The 19,841-nt window shown below is 49.0% G+C and overlaps 10 protein-coding genes and 1 non-coding gene across 11 annotated transcripts; 6 read left to right on the top strand and 5 right to left on the bottom strand.

Moving 5' to 3' along the window:
- BABINDRAFT_73909 (uncharacterized protein) lies at positions 1–2,052 on the top strand. Its single transcript, XM_019132617.1, has 2 exons — positions 1–617; positions 666–2,052. Exons 1-2 carry the CDS (start codon positions 331–333, stop codon positions 1,561–1,563), a joined length of 1,185 nt encoding a protein of 394 aa, XP_018987925.1. The 5' UTR covers positions 1–330; the 3' UTR covers positions 1,564–2,052.
- A 261-nt stretch (positions 2,053–2,313) lies between these two features.
- BABINDRAFT_28246 (ubiquinone-binding protein) lies at positions 2,314–2,793 on the top strand (the record flags this gene model as incomplete). Its single annotated transcript, XM_019131421.1, has 1 exon — positions 2,314–2,793. A coding segment is annotated over one exon (480 nt), but the record flags the coding sequence as incomplete, so codon positions are not given.
- Positions 2,794–2,974: 181 nt separating this feature from the next.
- Positions 2,975–6,671, bottom strand: YCS4 (condensin subunit). Its single transcript, XM_019127491.1, has 2 exons — positions 6,492–6,671; positions 2,975–6,284 (listed from the first exon to the last, which is right to left on the bottom strand). The coding sequence occupies exons 1-2, from the start codon at positions 6,659–6,661 to the stop codon at positions 3,014–3,016; spliced, it is 3,441 nt and encodes a 1,146-aa protein (XP_018987923.1). The 5' UTR covers positions 6,662–6,671; the 3' UTR covers positions 2,975–3,013.
- A 707-nt stretch (positions 6,672–7,378) lies between these two features.
- TAF4 (Taf4p) lies at positions 7,379–8,122 on the bottom strand (the record flags this gene model as incomplete). Its single annotated transcript, XM_019131193.2, has 1 exon — positions 7,379–8,122. A coding segment is annotated over one exon (744 nt), but the record flags the coding sequence as incomplete, so codon positions are not given.
- Positions 8,123–8,898: 776 nt separating this feature from the next.
- RCL1 (rRNA-processing endoribonuclease) lies at positions 8,899–10,218 on the top strand. The gene has a single exon (XM_019127490.1). It carries the CDS (start codon positions 9,079–9,081, stop codon positions 10,156–10,158), a length of 1,080 nt encoding a protein of 359 aa, XP_018987921.1. The 5' UTR covers positions 8,899–9,078; the 3' UTR covers positions 10,159–10,218.
- A 264-nt stretch (positions 10,219–10,482) lies between these two features.
- BABINDRAFT_30855 (uncharacterized protein) lies at positions 10,483–12,167 on the bottom strand (the record flags this gene model as incomplete). Its single annotated transcript, XM_019131507.1, has 3 exons — positions 10,483–11,423; positions 11,477–11,547; positions 11,596–12,167. 3 exons carry the CDS (start codon positions 12,165–12,167, stop codon positions 10,483–10,485), a joined length of 1,584 nt encoding a protein of 527 aa, XP_018987920.1.
- Positions 12,168–12,726: 559 nt separating this feature from the next.
- On the top strand, positions 12,727–13,879 carry HEM15 (ferrochelatase; the record flags this gene model as incomplete). Its single annotated transcript, XM_019127489.1, has 2 exons — positions 12,727–12,768; positions 12,833–13,879. Exon 2 carries the CDS (start codon positions 12,833–12,835, stop codon positions 13,877–13,879), a length of 1,047 nt encoding a protein of 348 aa, XP_018987919.1. The 5' UTR covers positions 12,727–12,768.
- Positions 13,880–14,219: 340 nt separating this feature from the next.
- On the top strand, positions 14,220–14,292 carry BABINDRAFT_t48. The gene has a single exon. It is a non-coding gene; the product is annotated as a tRNA-Lys (tRNA).
- Positions 14,293–14,826: 534 nt separating this feature from the next.
- BABINDRAFT_5532 (lysophospholipid acyltransferase family protein) lies at positions 14,827–16,974 on the top strand (the record flags this gene model as incomplete). The annotated part of the gene is made up of 1 exon (XM_019132230.1): positions 14,827–16,974. The coding sequence occupies one exon, from the start codon at positions 14,827–14,829 to the stop codon at positions 16,972–16,974; it is 2,148 nt and encodes a 715-aa protein (XP_018987918.1).
- Positions 16,975–17,350: 376 nt separating this feature from the next.
- Positions 17,351–18,166, bottom strand: BABINDRAFT_164360 (uncharacterized protein; the record flags this gene model as incomplete). The annotated part of the gene is made up of 1 exon (XM_019130252.1): positions 17,351–18,166. The coding sequence occupies one exon, from the start codon at positions 18,164–18,166 to the stop codon at positions 17,351–17,353; it is 816 nt and encodes a 271-aa protein (XP_018987917.1).
- Positions 18,167–18,607: 441 nt separating this feature from the next.
- RAM2 (bifunctional protein farnesyltransferase/protein geranylgeranyltransferase) lies at positions 18,608–19,596 on the bottom strand (the record flags this gene model as incomplete). The annotated part of the gene is made up of 2 exons (XM_019130251.1): positions 18,608–19,546; positions 19,594–19,596. The coding sequence occupies 2 exons, from the start codon at positions 19,594–19,596 to the stop codon at positions 18,608–18,610; spliced, it is 942 nt and encodes a 313-aa protein (XP_018987916.1).
- Between the last annotated feature and the right edge of the window lie 245 nt (positions 19,597–19,841).

Below are 19,841 nucleotides of genomic sequence, written 5' to 3'. Positions count from 1 at the left end.
CCAGTTGGGTAAGCTAGATATCTTTTGTTGCTGGGTCTCTGTTTGATCTCTCATGGTTATTGCCGTGTATGCAGTTGTACCAAGTTGGAAACAGCAACTATTTTGGAGTGGCCATGACAAACTTTGAGATCGAATGGTTCTTGTTCCAGCTCGCGTTGGTGCGTTGAATATGCAACGGCGGCATATGCGCCTTCCACAAAAGGAATCTCCCTCCCAGTGAATCCTCACATACATAGTGATCTGCGCTTCTAAATCGTTTATACTACTGAATATCAACTACCTTACTTTCTGGCAGTTACAGTAGGAAAAGGACCGTGTGTAACTATCGGTATGCAGCTGTCGAATAAACCAGGTCTAGCATGCCTACACACGGGTATAGTAAGCGCTCTGGAGGTTTTACGGAACAGACCCTCCATCGTGGAGGTGCTTCCTAAAGAAGTTTTGAGACGAATTGCTTATTTCTCCCTCGGCCTATATGGTTTCACCAACTCCCACGGCTATCTTTACGCTTCCAAGGAAACATATAACTGGTGTCTTCCGATAATGTACTCTTGGAAGCGGGTTTGCTTTTCACAGCTGGATTCCTGGTCAATTGAACTACTCCATAGATTCAACTCGTATGTTATTCCTTCCGCTCATCTTAGCACAACATTAACCTAGGTTAGTAACCCTCACTTTTCTAACAGTATTCTATCCTTGAGGGTGGATTCTCGATTGGGCTGGCGAAACTACCTTCCCTTGGAGCAACCAAGCTTGGTCCCTTCTTTGAGGATCCTTATATCCAACCAATACCTCATTTCATCTCTCATACTATGTTTCGACAACGCGGCTGTCATTCCGTTGTTGTTCGAACTACCACCCTCCTTGGAAAAGCTCTCCATAATAATCCAAACACCCGTTTCACACTCAACCGGATCCAAGAAACACTTTCAAAGGATGGTTTCGTCAAGTGTCCAGACTGTTGATAGGAGACCTCCAAGCAACTTGAAATTTTTGCTGCTCCTATCCAAGTCTCCTATGTATAAAGAAAGAATCTTTCCAGTCTTGTTACCCACCCGTTCTACTGCCCTCTACTGCCTGTCCCCGCCCGCTTTTTACGAAAGTTACTTTTCACATAGCAGGGGAACGCAAATTGTGAAACATTTCAGCTCGACAAAATTTGCTTTGGGGAAAATTCTATACTTATTGCTCAGCTATTTACGAAATACCCTCTTGGCTATTACTCTTGATAATATCGATGCGGCATTGGTGTTTGATGGAGCGAGTCCCGATACTCATTGTCTTCATTTCCCGCTACTCCGTGCCTTAATATTGGATAATACGTCGCGAGCAAAATTGGCGGACTGGTTAGAGTTATTTCACAGACAGAATAATGACGGCCCGAGGTTTGGAGAAAAATCATTGGCCGTGGTGATGAAAGACTATATGGGAAACACGTTATATGGTCGAAGTGTCAAGAGAATGGCACGCGAGTCTGACAATATGAATATTGCATCTTGGAAATCCACCAAACCCTTGGAACTTCAGTTACAACGAACTAAAGTCTCTTATCGAGTTGAGTGAATTACACACGAGGTTCTTAACAAGACCACAAACTAGCACGTTTATATTGAGGCTAGTTTTTTCCGGGGGATTACACCCAAGGTAGCTCGGAGTCTAGGATTCTGGGAAGCCATCTAAAGGTAATAGCAATCTTTTAATAAGATTTTGGCAGGAATCTGGCTAGTAGTATAGTTTATAATGAATATGTATATGACCATGGTATTAATGAATTGCAGTCGCCAACTTCACACAATGCGTTCTGCTCTGAAAAGTTTCGAATCTCGTATTTCCAACCCTATTCCAACCTAAACCGTTCCAATAAAATAGCCATGCACGATTAGTAAGTTATAAAATACATAGTGTTTCATTCTAACCTCAGAAACCGGATGTTTAACAAAACTCGTTGATTTACCGAATCGTGTTAGCGAATCACTTTCCGAAGTGTCCGTTAATGATTTATACCTGTTACCTTTCCCCAATTACTCGTCAAGGTATTATGCTTGCTGATTCAACATGCTATCTCTCTGAATATTTTTGGGCAGTATTTCCCACGCTACTTTTCTTTTTGCTCATTGAATCACTGCTAACGCACTTGTAATCAACGCAGGGTAAACCTTGAAGTTACGCAATCCTGTACGCTTTATTTTCCAGCTTACTCGAAGTAAACATTTGCCCGATAACTTCGGAATATCTGTATCTGAACCCTTCCCCGTTCCCAATTTCATTTCCACAATGCTAAAGCCACCATTGAGTGTGAGATTAATTGCTAAGAGATCGTTTTTCTCCATCCCCAAGACCAAAGGTCCATCTCCCCAGGCTTACACGCTCAAGAAGAAGTTGAACCATCCCCAAGCGCTTATGTATGAAATCGTTGCCGACGTCTCCAAGTACAATGAATTTGTGCCCTATTGCACTGAGTCTTTTATTAACGAAAAAAACGCCCGGAATCAGCCCACAGAGGCTGGTCTCAGAGTGGGTTGGAAACAATTTGACGAGAGGTTTGTCTGTAAATTAACTTGCCAAGAAAACACCCAAGTCATTGCTGAATCTCTCTCTCACTCGTTGTTCAGCAAGTTGTATACAGAGTGGAATATTCGTGACTTGCCAAACAGACATAATGCCTGTGAGGCTGAAATCACTCTCGAATACGAGTTCAAGAACCCGCTCTACAACTCTGTGAGCTCGCTTTTCGCCAGCAAGGTTGCAGACCTCATGGTCAAGGCCTTCGAACAGCGGGCTGTCGATCTCAAAAGAGCAGAGCAAAAAATCAAGCGATCCCTTTGAGACGTATCCTTCAGACGCTATTCTTGTACATACACTAGATATATGCCCACTCGGGCATTTGCATTACGTTACACATTGAACTTTATATTACCCACAAGAAATGGGCTCACCCACTCACATCTTGTACAATCTCCTTTACGCGCTTCAGGTGCACATCTTTACACATCATTTATTATAAATTATCTGCTTAACGAGCAGCAACCATCTTAAACCCCTCTTCCAAGGTTGCTGTAATGGCGTCATTTTTGAATGGCAAAGTGTTCAAGACAAAAGCGACATCATTCCACTCATCCTGGGTCTCAGACTTGCTCAACCTCGCCATTAACTTGTCCGACAACTGCTTCTGATGTCTCTCCTTGACGATGAAGCTCAACAAGAACTTGACAATCCGCTTCATGGAGTCTTTCTCCAACAGCTCGTCGTTGGACAACCCACTGAAAATGTCGATAAACCCGTTGTAGATCGCATTGTCCTTGGTTGCCAACTCGGTGAAGAACAAGCGGCACATGTCTGAGATGCCTTGGTCGGGGTTCTCGAGACACTTGGCCATCTGGGCCAACTGGCCCTTCACCTTGACCTGACCAGCCAAAATCAAAAACGTCACCGTCATCAAACAAGTTCTCTGGACCATTATATTCTCGTCGGTTAATCTCTTGTAGAGGAAATCGGTGTTTTCATCAACCAAGTTGTTGAAACACACCGCCATGTCACCGAGACCGAGCACGGCGTTACTCCGGATGATTGGGTCAGGGGACTTCTCCATGATGGTAATCAACAATTGGAGGTTCTCCTCGCAGTAGGCCGAGGAAACGCACATCAACTTCTCCATGCACAACACAGCGGACCTCTGCAAGATTTCGTTTTCGTATCGCATATTGTTGAGACAGATTTCCTTCACCAAGGGCCCAAATTTGGCCAAAAGAGACTTCTCGCCGTGCAACAACTGTCTCTCCTTGATGATCGCAATCGCATCCGCAAAGTCGTCCTCGGAGGTACCCCCGATCATTTCAAGCTCGTTCTGCGCCTCATTTTCCTTATCATCCAGGTCCTTTTTGGCCTCCGCTAGAATCTTCTTCTTCTTGAACTCTGCCTCGCACTTTTCCAAGTGCACAATGGTTTTAATTGCGACGTGCCCCACAATAAACAAAAGCTGGGATAAGGCAATAACCTGGGATCGGGAGCTGTCGGTGCTGGGTTCAAAAACCTGTAGGGTTTTAGCTCTGACGATGTGCGTGGCCGGATCATCAGGATGCGATGCGATGTTGTAGATAGCGCTGATGGCCTCCTCAGCGACCGTGTACCACTCGTTGTCCTCGCTGTACAACAAGCAATATTCGGACAACTTGTCGATGGCCTCACGCTCGCGCGCAATGCGAAACTGGACAGCCTGTTTGCTACCCGGCACGATACGCTGGAGACAGATACAGGTGAATCTGGCAAGAATAAGGTCGTCACGGCCCTTCTCGCCCAAGCCAACGTTCAACAACGCATCCAAGCCATTCAACGCAATCTCGTGGTTCGCCAATGCCAACATCCCCAACACAGTGATGGCCCCCCGACGTTGTTTTTGTGGAAGCTCTTTGTTTAGGTTGTACGTCTGCCACAAGATCTTGATCGCAGAGTCGCGAACCAACCCGTCCTCGTACATAAGACACAAGAGCTTCTCTAACGACGCCAAATCGGCGACGGAGGAGTTGTAGGTCAACTCAATCAAGTTTTTGGCGATATATGTAGCCACCTCAAGCTCGCGCGCACCCGTGGGTGCGGTGAGGAACAAGTCGCGATAGCATTCCATCAAATGGGTAGAAATGCTCTTCCCTTCTTCACTCGCCCCCTTCGACCACACAAGGTGGAGCATGCGGCGAATACCAACCGAGGCGGTCTCAATGGCATAGGCATCAGCGAACACAAAGAAATCCATCGTTTCCAAGACCTCATTCTTGTTCGTGGAGTATAACAACGGTGCTGCCATCTCAATCCCCACGTGGAGCGTCTCAATAAAGGTGACACATTCAGTGTAGTACTGAACGGTCAACTTGGCCTTGACAAGAAGGCTTGCGTCTACCAGATTAATGGCAGGAGTCATCGCGGAAGTATCTGCCTCGTCTTTATCCCCGTTCGTGTCAGCGTCCTCATTATCTCCATCCATATCTATGTCCACATTATCTCCATCCATATCTATGTCCTCGTTACCTCCGTCCATATCCACATCTGGGCTGTCTCCTTCCTCCGATTCTAAACTAGTTTCGGCACGGGCAACTCTCTCGGTCTCCTCAACATCGATGCCAGCCTCACGCATAAGCCGCCGCATCTCCTCCTCGGCTCCGTTCAAACGCTTCCTCCAGACCCCCAACGCCAACTGTGACCCATGTAACGAGTCGAACGGATGCGTAGAGAGAAGCTTGGACATTAACTTGACAGAGTTACGCCGCACCAACGAGCTGCGGTCCTCAAGACTGCGCACGGCCAACTCAGTCATTTTCTGGCGGCGGTTGTTGAACTTGACATCCAAGTCGCAGAGCTTTATGAGGGCCTGGACAGCCCTGGTGCGCACGAATGGGTTTTGGTCTAAGAAGCGCTCGTCAAGAAGGTCGATAAAGCCCATGATCTGGTTCTGGTGACGCTCCAAATCCTCGTCATCGTGGCAGAGCGCCACAGTGATGTTCCCGCACGCCTCCACAACGGAGCAGCGCAACGTGTACGCGCTGTTGTCAAGCAACTTGGCAATGTACGACATCTGCTTCATCACCACGCGCGGAATCAACTCGGATAAGCGGACGATGAAGGCCGAGATCGTTTTCGGGCCGTTTGTATCGTTGCTATTGAATCGCTTGTTAGATATTTCGCGCAACACCTCGTCGGTGATATTTGTATAGTCGTACTCTTCAGCCACCACCTTGAGCAACTCTGCCATGGTGCCGGTCAAGTGAAAGAAGTATGTGAGGTTCTGCATGATGGCATTCTGCGCGGCGGACGCGTGGCCATGCGACTTGATGGCCATTGCGATGACGCGGAACATGAACATCTTGATGGCTACTTGCTTCACGCGCTGCTCGTTCTCCATCAACATGTAGATGGGTCTGGTGAAGAGACTGACATAGAGATCGCGTTCCGGGGTTGTTACAAAGAGCTTGGAAAGCTCGATTCGGAAGAGGATTGTGATAGCCTCCATACAGTCCTCGAGCTGTTTGCAGTTAACCTCAAAGGCCAACTTGGCCTGTGGCGTGGCCTTCTTACCAGCCAGTGACACCGCTGCTGAATGGTCTTCCGCCCCGAGATACGTTAAAACGCCGTACATGAGATACCCGTAGAGCTCCAAGAGCTGCTTGTGGTCCGGAAACACGTCCACATCGCCCGCTGTCACCGTCTGGAGCGTGTGCGACGCCTGTTCGCGCATGCTGGAGGAGATGAGGTTGGATACATCGCGTTGATGTTCCTGCGATAAGCTGGGATAAGCGCTAAATGTATGTTAGTATGAAATCATGAGCATGGCTGGGAAAGCATAAGGTCTTTGATAGTGGTAAGCATGGCGTTCGTCTGGCTTGGTCACGACAATGTTTCACGGTCTTTGGCATCATAGCCGTGGTATTCTAGGCTATAGCCTAGTTATCATGAGACTGTAAAGGCTTATAGCACAACGCGATAAGAATGAACGGGATACATACAGAACGAGCTCCTCTAAGGGCTCAAAGACGTCGTCGGCGCCTAACGCCCCGGGGTTGTTGGTGAGCGCTTGCGCAATGGCATCAAGCTTGTGTTCGGGGTCGCTAACGCTGAAGGAACCTTTTTCCGCCGACTGAAACTCGGTCAAGGATTCTGAGAGGTTAAAGATCATGGCGTGGTGTGTGTAATAAAGCCCCACCGAGCAACAGGCAATAAATGTTTTATTATGATCTGCGGAAAGTAAACAAATACGCGCACGTGCTTCGGTGATACACGACCATAGAGATGCGATGGGTCATTAAATTGAGCACATCTCTACGAATTGACCAAGTACTTAGCATTGAAAATTATATTACAACTTTAGAAATACCGATGATCCAGTTAAAACCATTATCAGTTCATGGGGATCCTTTATCATACGGTAGTACGTATATGATGTAGCACAAGCGGTTGGGATTTAAAGTGAGCGTTAACCGCATGAAACCAACGTTGATACAAAGCTACTATTAAAATAGTCGAAAAATGTTCTTTTTTTAGCAGACCCAATTATGTAATATATCAATTGAATGTTTTGCAAAAAAAAATCGTTCCTATCGTGCTACACTCACGTTCTGACATCGGCTAGATTGCACCAATCCCTTAGAATAATCCCAGGACGATATCGAAGCCTACACACATCGGGACGTAGATCAGTCCAGATACCTTCAACGTGTCGTGATTCATTATACTACCGAATAAATCTAGTAATCAGGGATATCCACTATTAGCGATTCCAACCCCGGTTAGTCGTAGCTACCTATACATGACAGCGATACCGAGATTCAAGTCAGTTGTCGCCATCTTGGATGTATAACAGCCCCACCGGCACCCTGGTAAGGAGCTTGCACGGCTAGTCCCTTAACTTAGCGTATCCCTTGACAATGCTCTTGTCCACACCCATTCGCTCACCGTCCATCGCTTCCAACACATCCCGCAAAACAATTCCACGTGAGTATCTGTTCTCCCTAAACCGGAGCCCAGTGTCACCCCGGACGTTGCTGTTGCGGCCACCGGTCCCGGCGCCTGCGTTTGCGCCGTTGCTCAACCACGCATACTTCCGTCTCTTCGCGCCGGTCATCATGCTCGCAGTCGAGTTGGTTGCACGGTGTAACGTCTCCTCCGCACCTGCGCGCTGCAGCAGGTCCAGAGCCGTCTCGATCCCCAACTGTATGCGTTTCTGTGAGCGCGCGTCCTCCTCTGCCTTCTGCTTGTACGCGAGCTCGCGCAATGCGGTGGGTGTGTGGTTGCGGTTCAACGTGGAGCTCTTTTTGGTTGTGCGCTTACGGTGTCGGGCCAAAAGCGCGGTCTTTGTCACCACGTGCGAGAGCCAGTGCTCGCAGGCAGCCGACATGGTGCCCAAGATGTCCGGTTCCTGGTCAAAAGTCTGCTTGACGCCGTTATCGCGCGCAATCATCCGCATAAACGGCGCTAGTTGGCGGTGTTCCAAGAACAGTGACGACACGATTTTTGCCACATCCGCTTCTGCACCGAACGGAATTTGTATAGTAGAGCTCAACAAAGCCTCTTCCTCTCTCAAGTCCACACCCGCAGAGGCCAACGTGTCGGCCAACGTGGTGGGGTCGGATGAGGTCTGTGACTTTGGCTTTACTGGCTCTGCCTTCTTGTCGGGTCTGGCTGTATCCTTTATCTCGGCCCTAGGGGTTTTGTCCCCCTCTGAAGGATTGTTCTCCCCCGAGGGTTTGCTCTCCCCCGAGGGTTTGCTCTCCCCCGAGGATTTATTCTCCCCCGAGGGTTCGTCCTCCGTCGCTGAGTCTGCGGAAGTTGTATCTATTTTCTTTGATGGTTCTTTGACAGGCGACGCATCCTTTGGTTTGGTTTCACTATTTGCACCTGGGGTGGCAACAGGCGTTACGCTATTTGTAGTGGAGAGACTAGGGGTTGGAACTGGAGTCGAACCAGAAGCTGGGGTCAAACCAGGGGTTGGAACCGGAGTGGATACAGAAGTTGGAATCGGGGTGGAGACAGAAGTTGAAGCAGGAGTTGGCTCATCCACTTGAAGGTCATGGGACAACGCCCCAAGCTCCAAATCCAAGTCGATTTCCGGTAATTCAAAGTCGGTCTCAGTGGTACCCACGGGAAGATCTAAATCCATGTCAAGGTTGAAGTTGTCCGAGGCCGTAAACTCAGGGTTATCGATCCCCTCAACCGAAAACGGCAACGGGTCGTTCAACAAGGCATCTATCTGCTGGTCCGGCGTCTGTTCGCGCGTGACATCGTCATTGAATATGTCGCCCGCGGAAGACGGTGATTTAGTATCCCCTGACGGTGATGTACTGTCCATGATGATTAAATGGTGCGTGTCCCTGAGAAGTTGTACGATGGAAGCGTTTTGCTTTGTGTTGTGATATTGACGGCTGTAAACCTGGCCGGGTAACTCGGGGCATCGCGCAGTGCGGCGCGCGAAAATAAAAAAATTATCTGAAATTTTCAGCTATCCAGATAATTGCTAGCAGTTTACTATAACCCATTACCTTGCCAGTAACTTCTTTTTTACGCAACCAGTGACTATTACTTGAAATCTACGATACTATGTCCGCGATTCCTTTCCAGGGCCACAGAAACTTCCGTATCCGGCTCGTCCTCGCGACGCTTGCCGGGAAACCCATCAAAATCACAAAGATCAGGTCCGACGACTTGAATCCCGGTTTGAGAGACCACGAAGTCTCGTTCTTGAGGTTATTAGAAGCCGTAACCAACGGGTCTATTATCAAGATATCCTACACCGGTACCACAATCGAATACTCCCCGGGTATCATCATAGGCGGTTCGCTTACCCACAACTGTCCACCAACCAAACCAGTGGGATACTTTATCGAACCGATGCTCTACCTTGCGCCATTTTCCAAAACCAAATTCTCCATCGTATTCAAAGGCATCACGTCGTCCAAGGAAGATGCCGGTTTGGAGGCCATTAAGTGGGGCCTTCTACCAGTGATGGAAAAGTTCGGGGTCAGAGAGGCGGCCCTTCACACCTTGAAGAGAGGCGCCCCTCCGAACGGTGGGGGTGAGGTCCACTTGAAGGTCGACCACTTAATTCCACAGCCGCTCACAATGCATGCGTTGGAGATGCCAAAGATCGCCGCCATCAGAGGTGTGGCGTACTGTACCAGGGTCTCGCCGTCGATCGTCAACAGAATGATCGATGCCGCCAGAGGGGTCTTGAGAGGTGTTGGCGTAGAGGTGAACATCACAGCTGACGTGTGGCGTGGCGAAAACTCCGGTAAGTCGCCGGGTTTTGGGTTGACCCTCGTGGCTGAGTCAAAGAAAGGCTGGAGATTTATCGCGGAAGATATCGGTGGCCCCGGGGAGGTACCAGAGGACATCGGTGTCAAGGTGGCGTATGAATTGTTGGAAGAAATCAGCAAGAGCGCAGTCGTGGGCAGAAACCAGTTACAGTTGGCCTTGTGTTATATGGTCATCGGGAAGGAAGATATCGGGCGTTTACTCCTCAACAAGGAGCAGATTGACGAAAACATGATCTATTTGTTAAGAGACATCAAGAAGCTCTTTGGTACCGAGGTGTACTTCAAGGACGACGACAATGAGAACTGTCTCGTCGCCACCGTCAAGGGTGTTGGTTTCACCAACAGCTCCAAGAAAATCGCATAAACAAGCATAAAATTGTATATTAGCCGTATGTAGCAATTGATGTCTGCCTGTGGAAGGATTACCGTAGAGTTACTATGGGAATAAAAGGGACTAGGCGGATACCAGAGTAAGTAGTAAACCTTACGGCGAATGAATAGTCGGGAAAAGGCGTACATGGTTGAATGGCAAAAAGGTAAGGGATAAGGGGTAAAGCACGTCTGGGTGAAAATAAAATTAGAGGGATAATGAACGGCGACTGGTTACACGCACTTTCACTCTAAATCTGTACAAATTCCTTCCCTATAACCACAACCTTCTACGTCACAATCATTCGTGTCATTAACTTTATCCTAAACTTCTGTACAACGGCATATTATGAATATCCTTGAGGACTTCAGTCAAGATTTCGGAATGCATGTCGTTGTACTTCAAGCGGTCAGCCAACCAGTCCTGGAAGGCCTTGGTGACAATATACTGGGTTTCTTGGAAGGTATAGTACTCGTGAACCAAGCACTGTTTGATCAACCAGTCGCGGTTCACCTGACTAAAGATTTCCTGCTTGTCGTTGAGAATCAATGATTTCACGCGCTCCACCTCAGACCCCTTCACATCTGGTTTGGAGTTGAGTGACTGCAACTTCTGCTCGGCTGCCTCCAAGTGCCTGGAGACCTGGGGAATGGTGTTTCCTCCAAACGTGTGATACCGCTCAAACAAGGCAATTAAGGACGCAAGGTAGTCCTGGTATGTCTTGAAGAACTCCAAATGAGTTAAACTGATGTTATCGGCCTCTTTAGTCAAAACATCCGCCTCCTTCGTGAACGTTTTAGAGATGTGCTCGAGATTGGCGTTGATGACGCCAATGTCGGTGTCGGCAGCCTCGGAGTCGTACAAGCTGATGTTTGTAGCTGCAAACGCCTGTAATAGCGAGGCAAATTTGGTCTTATCGCCCGCCACCAGTCTGCGGCGCTTTTCGTATCTATCAAGGAGGATACAGATTTTGGACCATTGCTCGTACAATGGTCTTAATGACTGCTCGGTCTGAGACCATCTGGTGATGTTCTCCTTCTCCCAGTTGACGATAAAACTCTTGGAAATCTTCTTTCCCTGGAACTCTATGGATAAGTCCACGTTGGCCTGTTTTCTCCAGCTTGTGAGGTCGGTGGGGACGGTCAAGAACACCACCACGAGCGGTTCCTTGCTCAAAACCGGATGCTTGATCAACTGGTTGATGAACCGCGATAGCCCGCGGCGGCGGCGCTGGAGAAATTGCGTATCTTGTGGCGATCCTACTGTAATATTAGTAAAGTGGTCCAAAAAGCAGAAACAGAACTCAACGTACCCGAAAACTTCTTCGGAGGCAAGTCCGGAATGGCCCTGAACGGGTATTTTTTAACCAAAATCTCAAGTAGCCTGGGGGGAGTTAGTGGGTGTCCGAACGGTTTGTAGAAATATACTTACCAGACAAAGTCGGAGTAGCGTCTGGTGATCTTTTTGACGCTGGCGTCACCGTCAATGATGATGTGGTGGGTCAAGAGGTAGTTGATATGCTTGAACAACAAGCCCTCCTTCTCAGGAATCTCTTTGATAGAGATCTGGTCTGACGTGAGTGGGTGAAATTGGTTGCGGAGGGAGCTCTTGTACTGTGCAACCTCTTTCTCTGACATTTTGTTCTCGTGGCCGTCAGGTGCTACCGTGCCAGTTGGGTGATTCAACGGTTGGATCAATGACGCTCCGTCCAAGGGACTGGCAAATCCCGGAGCAGCGGTTCCTGTTAAGGCGGTGGGGTTGTTATCCTCGCCCCAGATGTTACCCACTGGCTGTGGCGAGCCAAGCAAAGGCGACAGAGACTGGGGATCGGACAACGGGTCATGTTCATTAGAGAGTGAAGGTAACAATGTTTTCTTCACAGAGTCCGCTTCGGGATATTTTGGTGAAATTGTTGGCGCTGATTCGCCCAAGATGGATGATGAGGCCCAGGTGTTGGCACCCCATGGGTCTTCGTGCTCAGCGTCAAAGTGAGATGAGTTCATACGTGTATCAAGGATGACGGACTATTAAATATGATTGAATATGATTGAATATGATTGAATATGATTGAATGTGATTGAATGTGATTCTTAGAAATACTGGTGGCGTGTGGTTACATCACAAGTGCTATTAATTGATAGATCGTCTTGGCAAATCGCGGCGTTGGCTCCAAACCGCTGGCAGCTTAGTTTCGCGCCCAGCGTTTGCTGCAGGAAGAGCTGGCTACCTACACTAGCCGCGATACGTTTATAGAAAGTCCAAAAATATACATAGTGCAGACTAACTCTAATGAGATAATTTCAGGCAATATCTCTTGTTTTCGGTAACGGTTTATCCTGCCTTCTAATCTTTGACTGCCCACGACAACACTGTATCCCATGTCATAGCTGAGTCTTGAAAGGCTCAGACCGAAGCTTGACAAGTATCCTGTATACATCCTCCAAGTATATAAGGAAACAATTCTCTGCGCCTTCCTCGACCTCCGCACCACTTCCCACCACTTTAATGCTTTCTAGACGGGTTTTTTCACATAAATCACACAGTTTCGCCCGTGGCTTTGCCTCCACTCACGGCCTATTCACTGATAAAGCCAAAGCCCCTACTGTAAGTACCTACTGATAGCCCTCCGAACTCCACTAACAAATCCAAGGGGGTCGTGTTCATGAACATGGGCGGGCCGTCCAAGGCCTCCGAGACCTATGACTTCCTTCTCCGTCTCTTTTCCGACAGTGACTTGATCCCACTTGGACCATTCCAGAAATGGGCCGCACGGTTCATTGCCAAAAGGCGTACGCCCAAGGTCGCCAAGCACTACGAAGAGATTGGCGGCGGGTCGCCGATCCGCTACTGGTCCGAGTACCAGTCGCTGAAAGTATGTGAAATCTTGGACAAAACCAACCCGGAGACCGCGCCACACAAGCCATACGTCGCGTTTCGCTACGCGCAGCCAATCACGGAAAATACCTTGGAGCAGATGATGCGCGATGGGGTCACGCGCGCGGTGGCATTTTCGCAGTATCCGCAGTTCAGTTACTCCACGACCGGCTCATCCATCAACGAGTTGTGGCGCCAAACACAGATCATCGATCCAAACCGCACGATCAACTGGTCCGTGATTGACCGCTGGCCAAAGAACGCCGGGTTGGCCAAGGCCTTTGCGCAGAACATCCGCGACAAGTTGGCAGAATTTCCTGCTGATAAGCGGAATGATATCAACATCTTGTTCTCCGCGCACTCCTTGCCAATGGAAATCATCAACAGGGGTGACTCGTATCCCGCGGAGGTTGCCGCCACCGTCTACGCCGTGATGGAGGAGTTAAACTTCTCCAACCCGTACCGTTTGGTGTGGCAGTCACAGGTCGGCCCGAGGCCATGGTTAGGTGGCCAGACCGCCAAGATCGTCGAGCGCTTGGAGAGCCAAGTAGAGGGTATCATTCTTGTGCCAATTGCCTTCACCAGCGATCACATCGAGACGTTACACGAGATTGATATCGAATTGATGGAGGACGCCAAGTTTCCCGAGAAGATCAAGCGTGCGGAGTCGTTGAACGGTAACCCCGTGTTCATTGAGGCCTTGGCCGGGCTTGTCCACGACCACTTGAAGTCGGGCGAGTTGTACTCCAAGCAGTTGCCGTTGGACTGTGTTTTGGGCGGCGAGACTGCCACCAACGTCTTCAAGCATCCGTCGGAGATGTTTGGCAATCACTCAAGATAAATGTAAATAGCAGTATAATAAGAAAAGCCAACATGGAAGAGAATGTAAAAAGCTGTGCTATTCCCTAGTGAATTTACCTGGAGCCATTACATGGAACCAGACCATTAGGGAGCTATTGGAAAACTCCCGTTCACTCCAATCAGGCCTTTTTAGCCTTCTCCTTTTCTTTTCTGTCGTGAATTTTGTAACCCACCGCGGGTATAATCAAGCAGGCTGCTAAAAAAAATGCCAGCTCAACTCCTACAAGAGATTTCTTAGAACCCTTATCGAATCCCTTCCACAGCTCTCCTAGATGACTTCTCCTCCGGGCGAGCCCCACGGGTAGGGCACCAACGGCCAATCCCCATTAGCTCAGTTGGTAGAGCGTTCGGCTTTTAACCGAAACGTCCAGGGTTCGAGCCCCTGATGGGGAGGTCGATTTTTGTTATCCAAAGCATTTTCGATACTGGTAATGTGACGGGTTAGCTTTCATTTTTATGCTTCTACATTCTCGGTAAATGAATGGCAATTTCTTAATGGAAGCGTGCAACCTCTCCAGAAACTGTATTTGAGTTTCTATCCCTAATCCTAGCTGGCTAAATAATGTGGAGACGCACGAAATTGTTGGCTTCGTATATCCCGTATCTCCGCAGAGTTTCTAGCCCAACTCCTATCCGCAGAACCTCACTCGCCTCCAAGTCTCCGCTCTTGATACGTCTAAACCCCTTAAGCACAATACCTTTTTACCGATAAACCGATATCACAGTACTGATCTCCGTCGCCAAGTCTTTGGTCTGGGGAATGACTCTCCTGCATCCAAAATATTTTTAACAAGCCCCCCAGGTGGCTACGTGCAGGTTTGTCTTGAGCCCTTGCGGCAACCGGGAGGGGGGAGCAAAATGGCACCACATTTCAGCACCTCTTCTTCCCTCGCACCTTTCAAAATAAAAACAAAGAATCTTTATTCAATGGCGGAACCAAAATCTCAGGGGGTTTCGACCTTCCGTAAGTTTGTCTACGACATTGTGCTTTGGATATTTGACCGCATCTTCGACTGCTTCTTCAGAGAGATTCGCACCCGCGGGGCGTTCCGCGTGCCACGCACGGGCGCCGTCATCTTTGTCGCGGCACCGCATGCGAACCAGTTTGTGGATCCCGGTATTCTCATGGGCCAGGTGCAAAAGGAGGCGAGCCGTCGAATCTCCTTCTTGGTGGCCGACAAGTCCTACAGGCGGTGGGACATTGGCTTGTTTTCGCGATGCCAGTTGGCAATTCTGGTGAAGCGTGCGCAAGACAACTTGCGCAAAGCTACCGGCAAGATCAAGCTTGACTTTGACGCAGACCCGTTGCTTGTGCGCGGCGTGGGCACCAAATTCACCAAGGAGTGCACGGTGAAGGGCTTGATCGCGCTCCCTGAGTCGCTCGGGACCACGGAGATCCTGGAGATTCTCTCCGATACGGAATTGCTCGTCCGCAAGGAATTCAAGCGTAACGACAAGACTGTGGGATACCTCGCGAAGGGTACCAACTTCAAGGTTGCCGACAAGGTCAACCAGAAGGAGGTGTACGAGAAGGTATTCAGCCACTTGTCGCAGGAACAGTGCATCGGGATTTTCCCGGAGGGCGGGTCGCACGACAGAACGGATTTGTTGCCGTTAAAGGCTGGGGTCGCTATCATGGCGCTCGGGGCCATGGACCACGACCCGAAGTGCAACGTAAAGATTGTCCCATGCGGGATGAACTACTTCCATCCGCACAAGTTTCGGTCCAGAGCGGTGGTTGAATTCGGCCGCCCGATCGAGATCAACCGCGAGTTGGTGCAGAGATACGCGAACCCGGAATCCAACAGGGAGGCTGTGCGCGAGTTACTCGACACGATCACTGCCGGCTTGAAGGCGGTCACCGTTACGTGCACGGACTACGAGACGCTTATGGTGGTACAGGGTGCGCGCCGCTTGTACGCGGGCAATTTTGGCAACAAGATCCCATTGCCGTTGGTAGTAGAGTTCAACCGTCGCTTGGTGATTGGCTACGACCATTTCAAGGAGAACCCCAAGATCCAGCACTTGAAGGATGGCATCTTGCACTACAACCAGCAGTTGAAGTTTTTGCATCTTTCCGACCACCAGGTGGAGGAGATCACTGACAACCATCTTATGCAGTTGCGCATGTTGCCGGTGTTCTTAGCGAGGTTATTCCAAGTGATTGTGCTCTTTATCTTGGCGCTTCCAGGCGCCATCCTCTTTGCCCCCGTCTTCATCGTCACCAAGCGTGTATCCAAAAAGAAGGCAGCGGAGGCGCTCGCCGCGTCGACGGTCAAGGTCAGAGCCAACGATGTCCTCGCCACGTGGAAGATTTTGATTGCAATGGGTCTTTCGCCGCTTTTGTACATCTTCTATGCCTCCATTGGGACCTACTACTGTTACTATCGCGAAATCTTTGCCAGCTGGCGCTTGTCGCTTGTCTTTTGCACGCTCTACATTTCGGGCGCGTCCATCACGTACGCCGCGCTCATAGTCGGCGACCAGGGTATGGATATCCTCAAATCCTTGCGGCCGTTGTACTTCTCGCTCACCACCACGTCCTCCGTGTCGGAATTGAAGCAGACCAGACAGGAGTTGTCCGAGCAGATCACCGAGGTGGTTAACGAGCTCGGACCCGAGTTGTTCCCTGACTTTAACTTGTTGGAGCAGAAGCGCAAGGTGAAGAGAGGCGTGGATATGGGTTTGGACAGCGACGCGGAGGAGGAGGCCAAGACCCAGGAATTGCGCCAGAGAAGAGCCAAGAAGCGTGCCGAGGCCAAGAGGCAGGTTGTGCCATCGGACGGCGGCGACTCTTTCTCCGACTCCGATGGTGTTTCCCGCATCAACTCCTCCAACGACTTGTCCGACATTCCGATGTTCTCCAACTACAACAAGTCGTCCATGATGAACTTCAGAGCCTACGCCTCGTCCAACACGTCCGAGAGCGAGAGCGAGATGGAGGCCAGCAACGGCTTCAAGGGTCAAACCTTGTTGTCCTCCAGAATCAGAGAGAAAATGTTCGAGGACAGAAAGTTGACCGACTTGAAAATCGGTGCCGACACCGAGGACGAGGACGAGGAGAAGGAGGCGTAAGTTGGCATCCGATTTTTTTACTGTTGTATTTTATTTGTACCGGATTCAGATTTGTAGTATCAAGATAAACCTGACGTACAATCGGTATGCCGTGCGTGGGCAATAGGGTTTGCATAAGGGTAAAAATAGACCTTCTACGGAGTGCTTTTAGTGGAAGACCGGTGACCCTTGTAACCTTGCGTCAGGTCCATTTCCCTTTACTCATCCGTCACCAACTCACGTAATTATTGTAAGATTCAGTTTGTTTATTGTCTTCATTTACTCTATCGGATAATTGTTTTACACGCACCGCAGTTTAATAAACACTGACATCTTAGGCCCCGATTGTCTTCACATACAACTCCGCCTTAGATTCCCCGGGCCACAGCGCAAAGCACTACTCCGACGGACGCCTTTCCTGCCTGCCGCTAGTCACACTGATGTTGCTCAACTGAAAAAAATCGCTGTGGTCCTCCTGGTACTCTTCCTCCACTGCCATAAACTCCATGTCGTTGTCTATAAAGTCGTGGTTATCCACCAAATCCTCGCCGTTCTCATCATCTTCCTCGTAGTCATAGTCTTCGGCCATGTAGGAGTCTCCATCGGGAATCTCTGCGTCCAAATCGGCTTCGTTGGGCGCCGTTTCGGCATTGGTGGTGTCGTAGTTGGTGCCCTCAGCGTTGATCCCACTGGTTCCATTTCCAGAGATATTGGTGAGGTTGAACGTTCGATCGGCGGTGTTGGGGTTCTGCTGATTCCGTTGGTCAAACCCGTTCTCTGTGGTTCCAACTACCGGTTCGGTAAAGTCTCCGGTGTAAGTGCCAAACGCAGAAGTCAGCATGTGCTGCTCCTCCATCATATGGGCCATGGTTTTGTTCACCCCCAATGGCTTCAAGTAAGAGAATCCCAACGTTCGAATCGAATTGAGGTAGTTAACCCGCGTCTGGAGGTCGGGCGCGAGGGTCTGTAAGTTGGAAGGGTTTCTGGCTTCGTCAGGCATAGCTCCCGGGTAGGCCGAGGAGTAAGACGATAGAGGTGGTGCTACAACGTTTAACTGCTCTTCCTGTTCCTGGAGTTGTTGCTGGAGGCTCCGCTGGTGGGGCGATACTTGTGACTGTAGGTTGAGGTGTCTGTGAAGTGAGTCCGTCTGGGTGTCTGTGGCATCGAGCCAGAGATGATGCACATCTCTTGGAAGTATATTCGGTAAGTACATGATATTGGGTGTTGGAATATATTTGCAGGGATAGAGAAAAGAAACGTTAAAGAGAAAGGTGCTAGGAAAGTGATACGATGGGAAGGTGTTTACTTTGATTTGCAGAATAAAAACGACGCAAGCCAGAAATTATGCAGGGGGAATGGCGCAAGCCTATGTTGAGAATTACTCTGGTAAGGTTACCAAAACGTACGAAATGAGGGGTAAGAAACTCGAATTATTGATATATAATGGCTGAAGCTAATGGACCAATATTTTTTTAGGAGTTTACCAATCCCATTCGATACACCAGCGATATACTCGCGGCACGGAGAAATATAGACAAATGTAAATGGTCATGGTCTATATCACGTAAATGAACAGTAGGAATGCCTCAAGTTAAGGAACATATTTGCAGCAGTTTTACTATACCAATACATGAAGACGTAGGATGCATCACATCTATACATGTAGTTTTTGCTTCTCAAATGCCCAATATCTAACTCTGATCTTGTCGTATTTGGTGCCCAAAAGATCGTATATTCTGGCAGCCTCTTGCGGGTTTTTTCTCTCATGAATCCTGGCAAGCACCTCCAAAGCGAGCACACTCTCAATCATAGGCTCGACCGAGGCGTCTTCCACCCTGTAGCTAGCATACTCACTGGCAAACTCAAAGAGATCATCGATATCTTTTTTTATGAAATCATAGATGCCGAGCAAGTAGTTCCACGAAGATGGGTTTTGTGGAGACAACGCAATCTTCATTCTGGCATAGCTAATCTCCCTCTCGGTAATCAGCGGATCAGCTGCACCCGACTGGAAGCTCCCGAAACTGATAAAGAAGCGATGGTTCCAGGCAGAGTTGTTTCTGATGTCAGCGGCGATCAATCCATCGACAAAAGCCAACTCCTCAGGAGACTCCAATAAACCAAACTTCTTCACAAACCACTTGCGATAAGACCAAACATGGTAGTTCTTCTCGTCTTCGTCAAACATAGCCTGCATCAACGGATACTCCCGTCTGTAGCTGAACCGCTTCCGGTCCTCCTCGCAGCCCTGGCTCAACAAGTGCTCAATGAGTAACTGGCGGTAGTTCCAGATTTGATAGTTCTTGAGGTTTTCCAACGCAATTTCCTCGCACCAGTCCAACTCCTCCAAGATGGACCGGTTGATGTTGAGCACAATGTGGTATCTGTACTGCCACACAGTGTAGTGCGCCGCAATCAACTCGATCACCCGCTCAGTGAGAGCCAAAGCTCGCTCTGAGTACTCCTTTTTAGCCAACAAAGCCCGCAATAGCCCCATTGTGGTTTTGTACTCCTCTTTGTACAAGATCTGGCATAGCTGTGGGTTCTCTTCCGAGATTGGTAGCGGTGTCACGTCGTCGTAGCTGAATTCCGCCTGACGGGTTAGTATATTGTCATATTGGAATTTCCTGGTTTACTTACCATTGTATACTGGGTGGAGATGAACCTTCAGGTTGGGTTTTGCAGATGGTTGCCTTATAAACCATTCTGTATGTATGAGAATCCTGGAGATAAGTTTCCTAATTCGGTATCTACAATGCGCCGTGGCTCCTGCAATGAGTCCTAGGAGACATTTTCCGCTTCGAACTGTGCATGGCGATTTAATAATAAATAAACTAATTTAACGCTTAAGGCATCCAAGAGTTCGAGGCTAAAGAGAATTGTTGAAG

The sequence above is a fragment of the Babjeviella inositovora genome (genome assembly GCF_001661335.1).
Source record: "Babjeviella inositovora NRRL Y-12698 unplaced genomic scaffold BABINscaffold_1, whole genome shotgun sequence".
NCBI classification, from domain to species: Eukaryota; Fungi; Ascomycota; class Pichiomycetes; order Serinales; genus Babjeviella; species Babjeviella inositovora.
This window is presented reverse-complemented; position numbering and strand designations above follow the sequence as displayed.

Excerpts from the sequence above, each read along its gene's own strand:
- BABINDRAFT_73909 (XM_019132617.1), top strand. The coding sequence starts at position 331 with ATGCAGCTGTCGAATAAACCAGGTCTAGCATGCCTACACACGGGTATA. Across the intron at positions 618-665 it reads CTACTCCATAGATTCAACTC|TAACCCTCACTTTTCTAACA; the intron begins GTATGTTATTCC and ends AACCTAGGTTAG.
- RCL1 (XM_019127490.1), top strand. The coding sequence starts at position 9,079 with ATGTCCGCGATTCCTTTCCAGGGCCACAGAAACTTCCGTATCCGGCTC.
- YCS4 (XM_019127491.1), bottom strand. The coding sequence starts at position 6,661 with ATGATCTTTAACCTCTCAGAATCCTTGACCGAGTTTCAGTCGGCGGAA. Across the intron at positions 6,285-6,491 it reads CCCTTAGAGGAGCTCGTTCT|CGCTTATCCCAGCTTATCGC; the intron begins GTATGTATCCCG and ends ACATACATTTAG.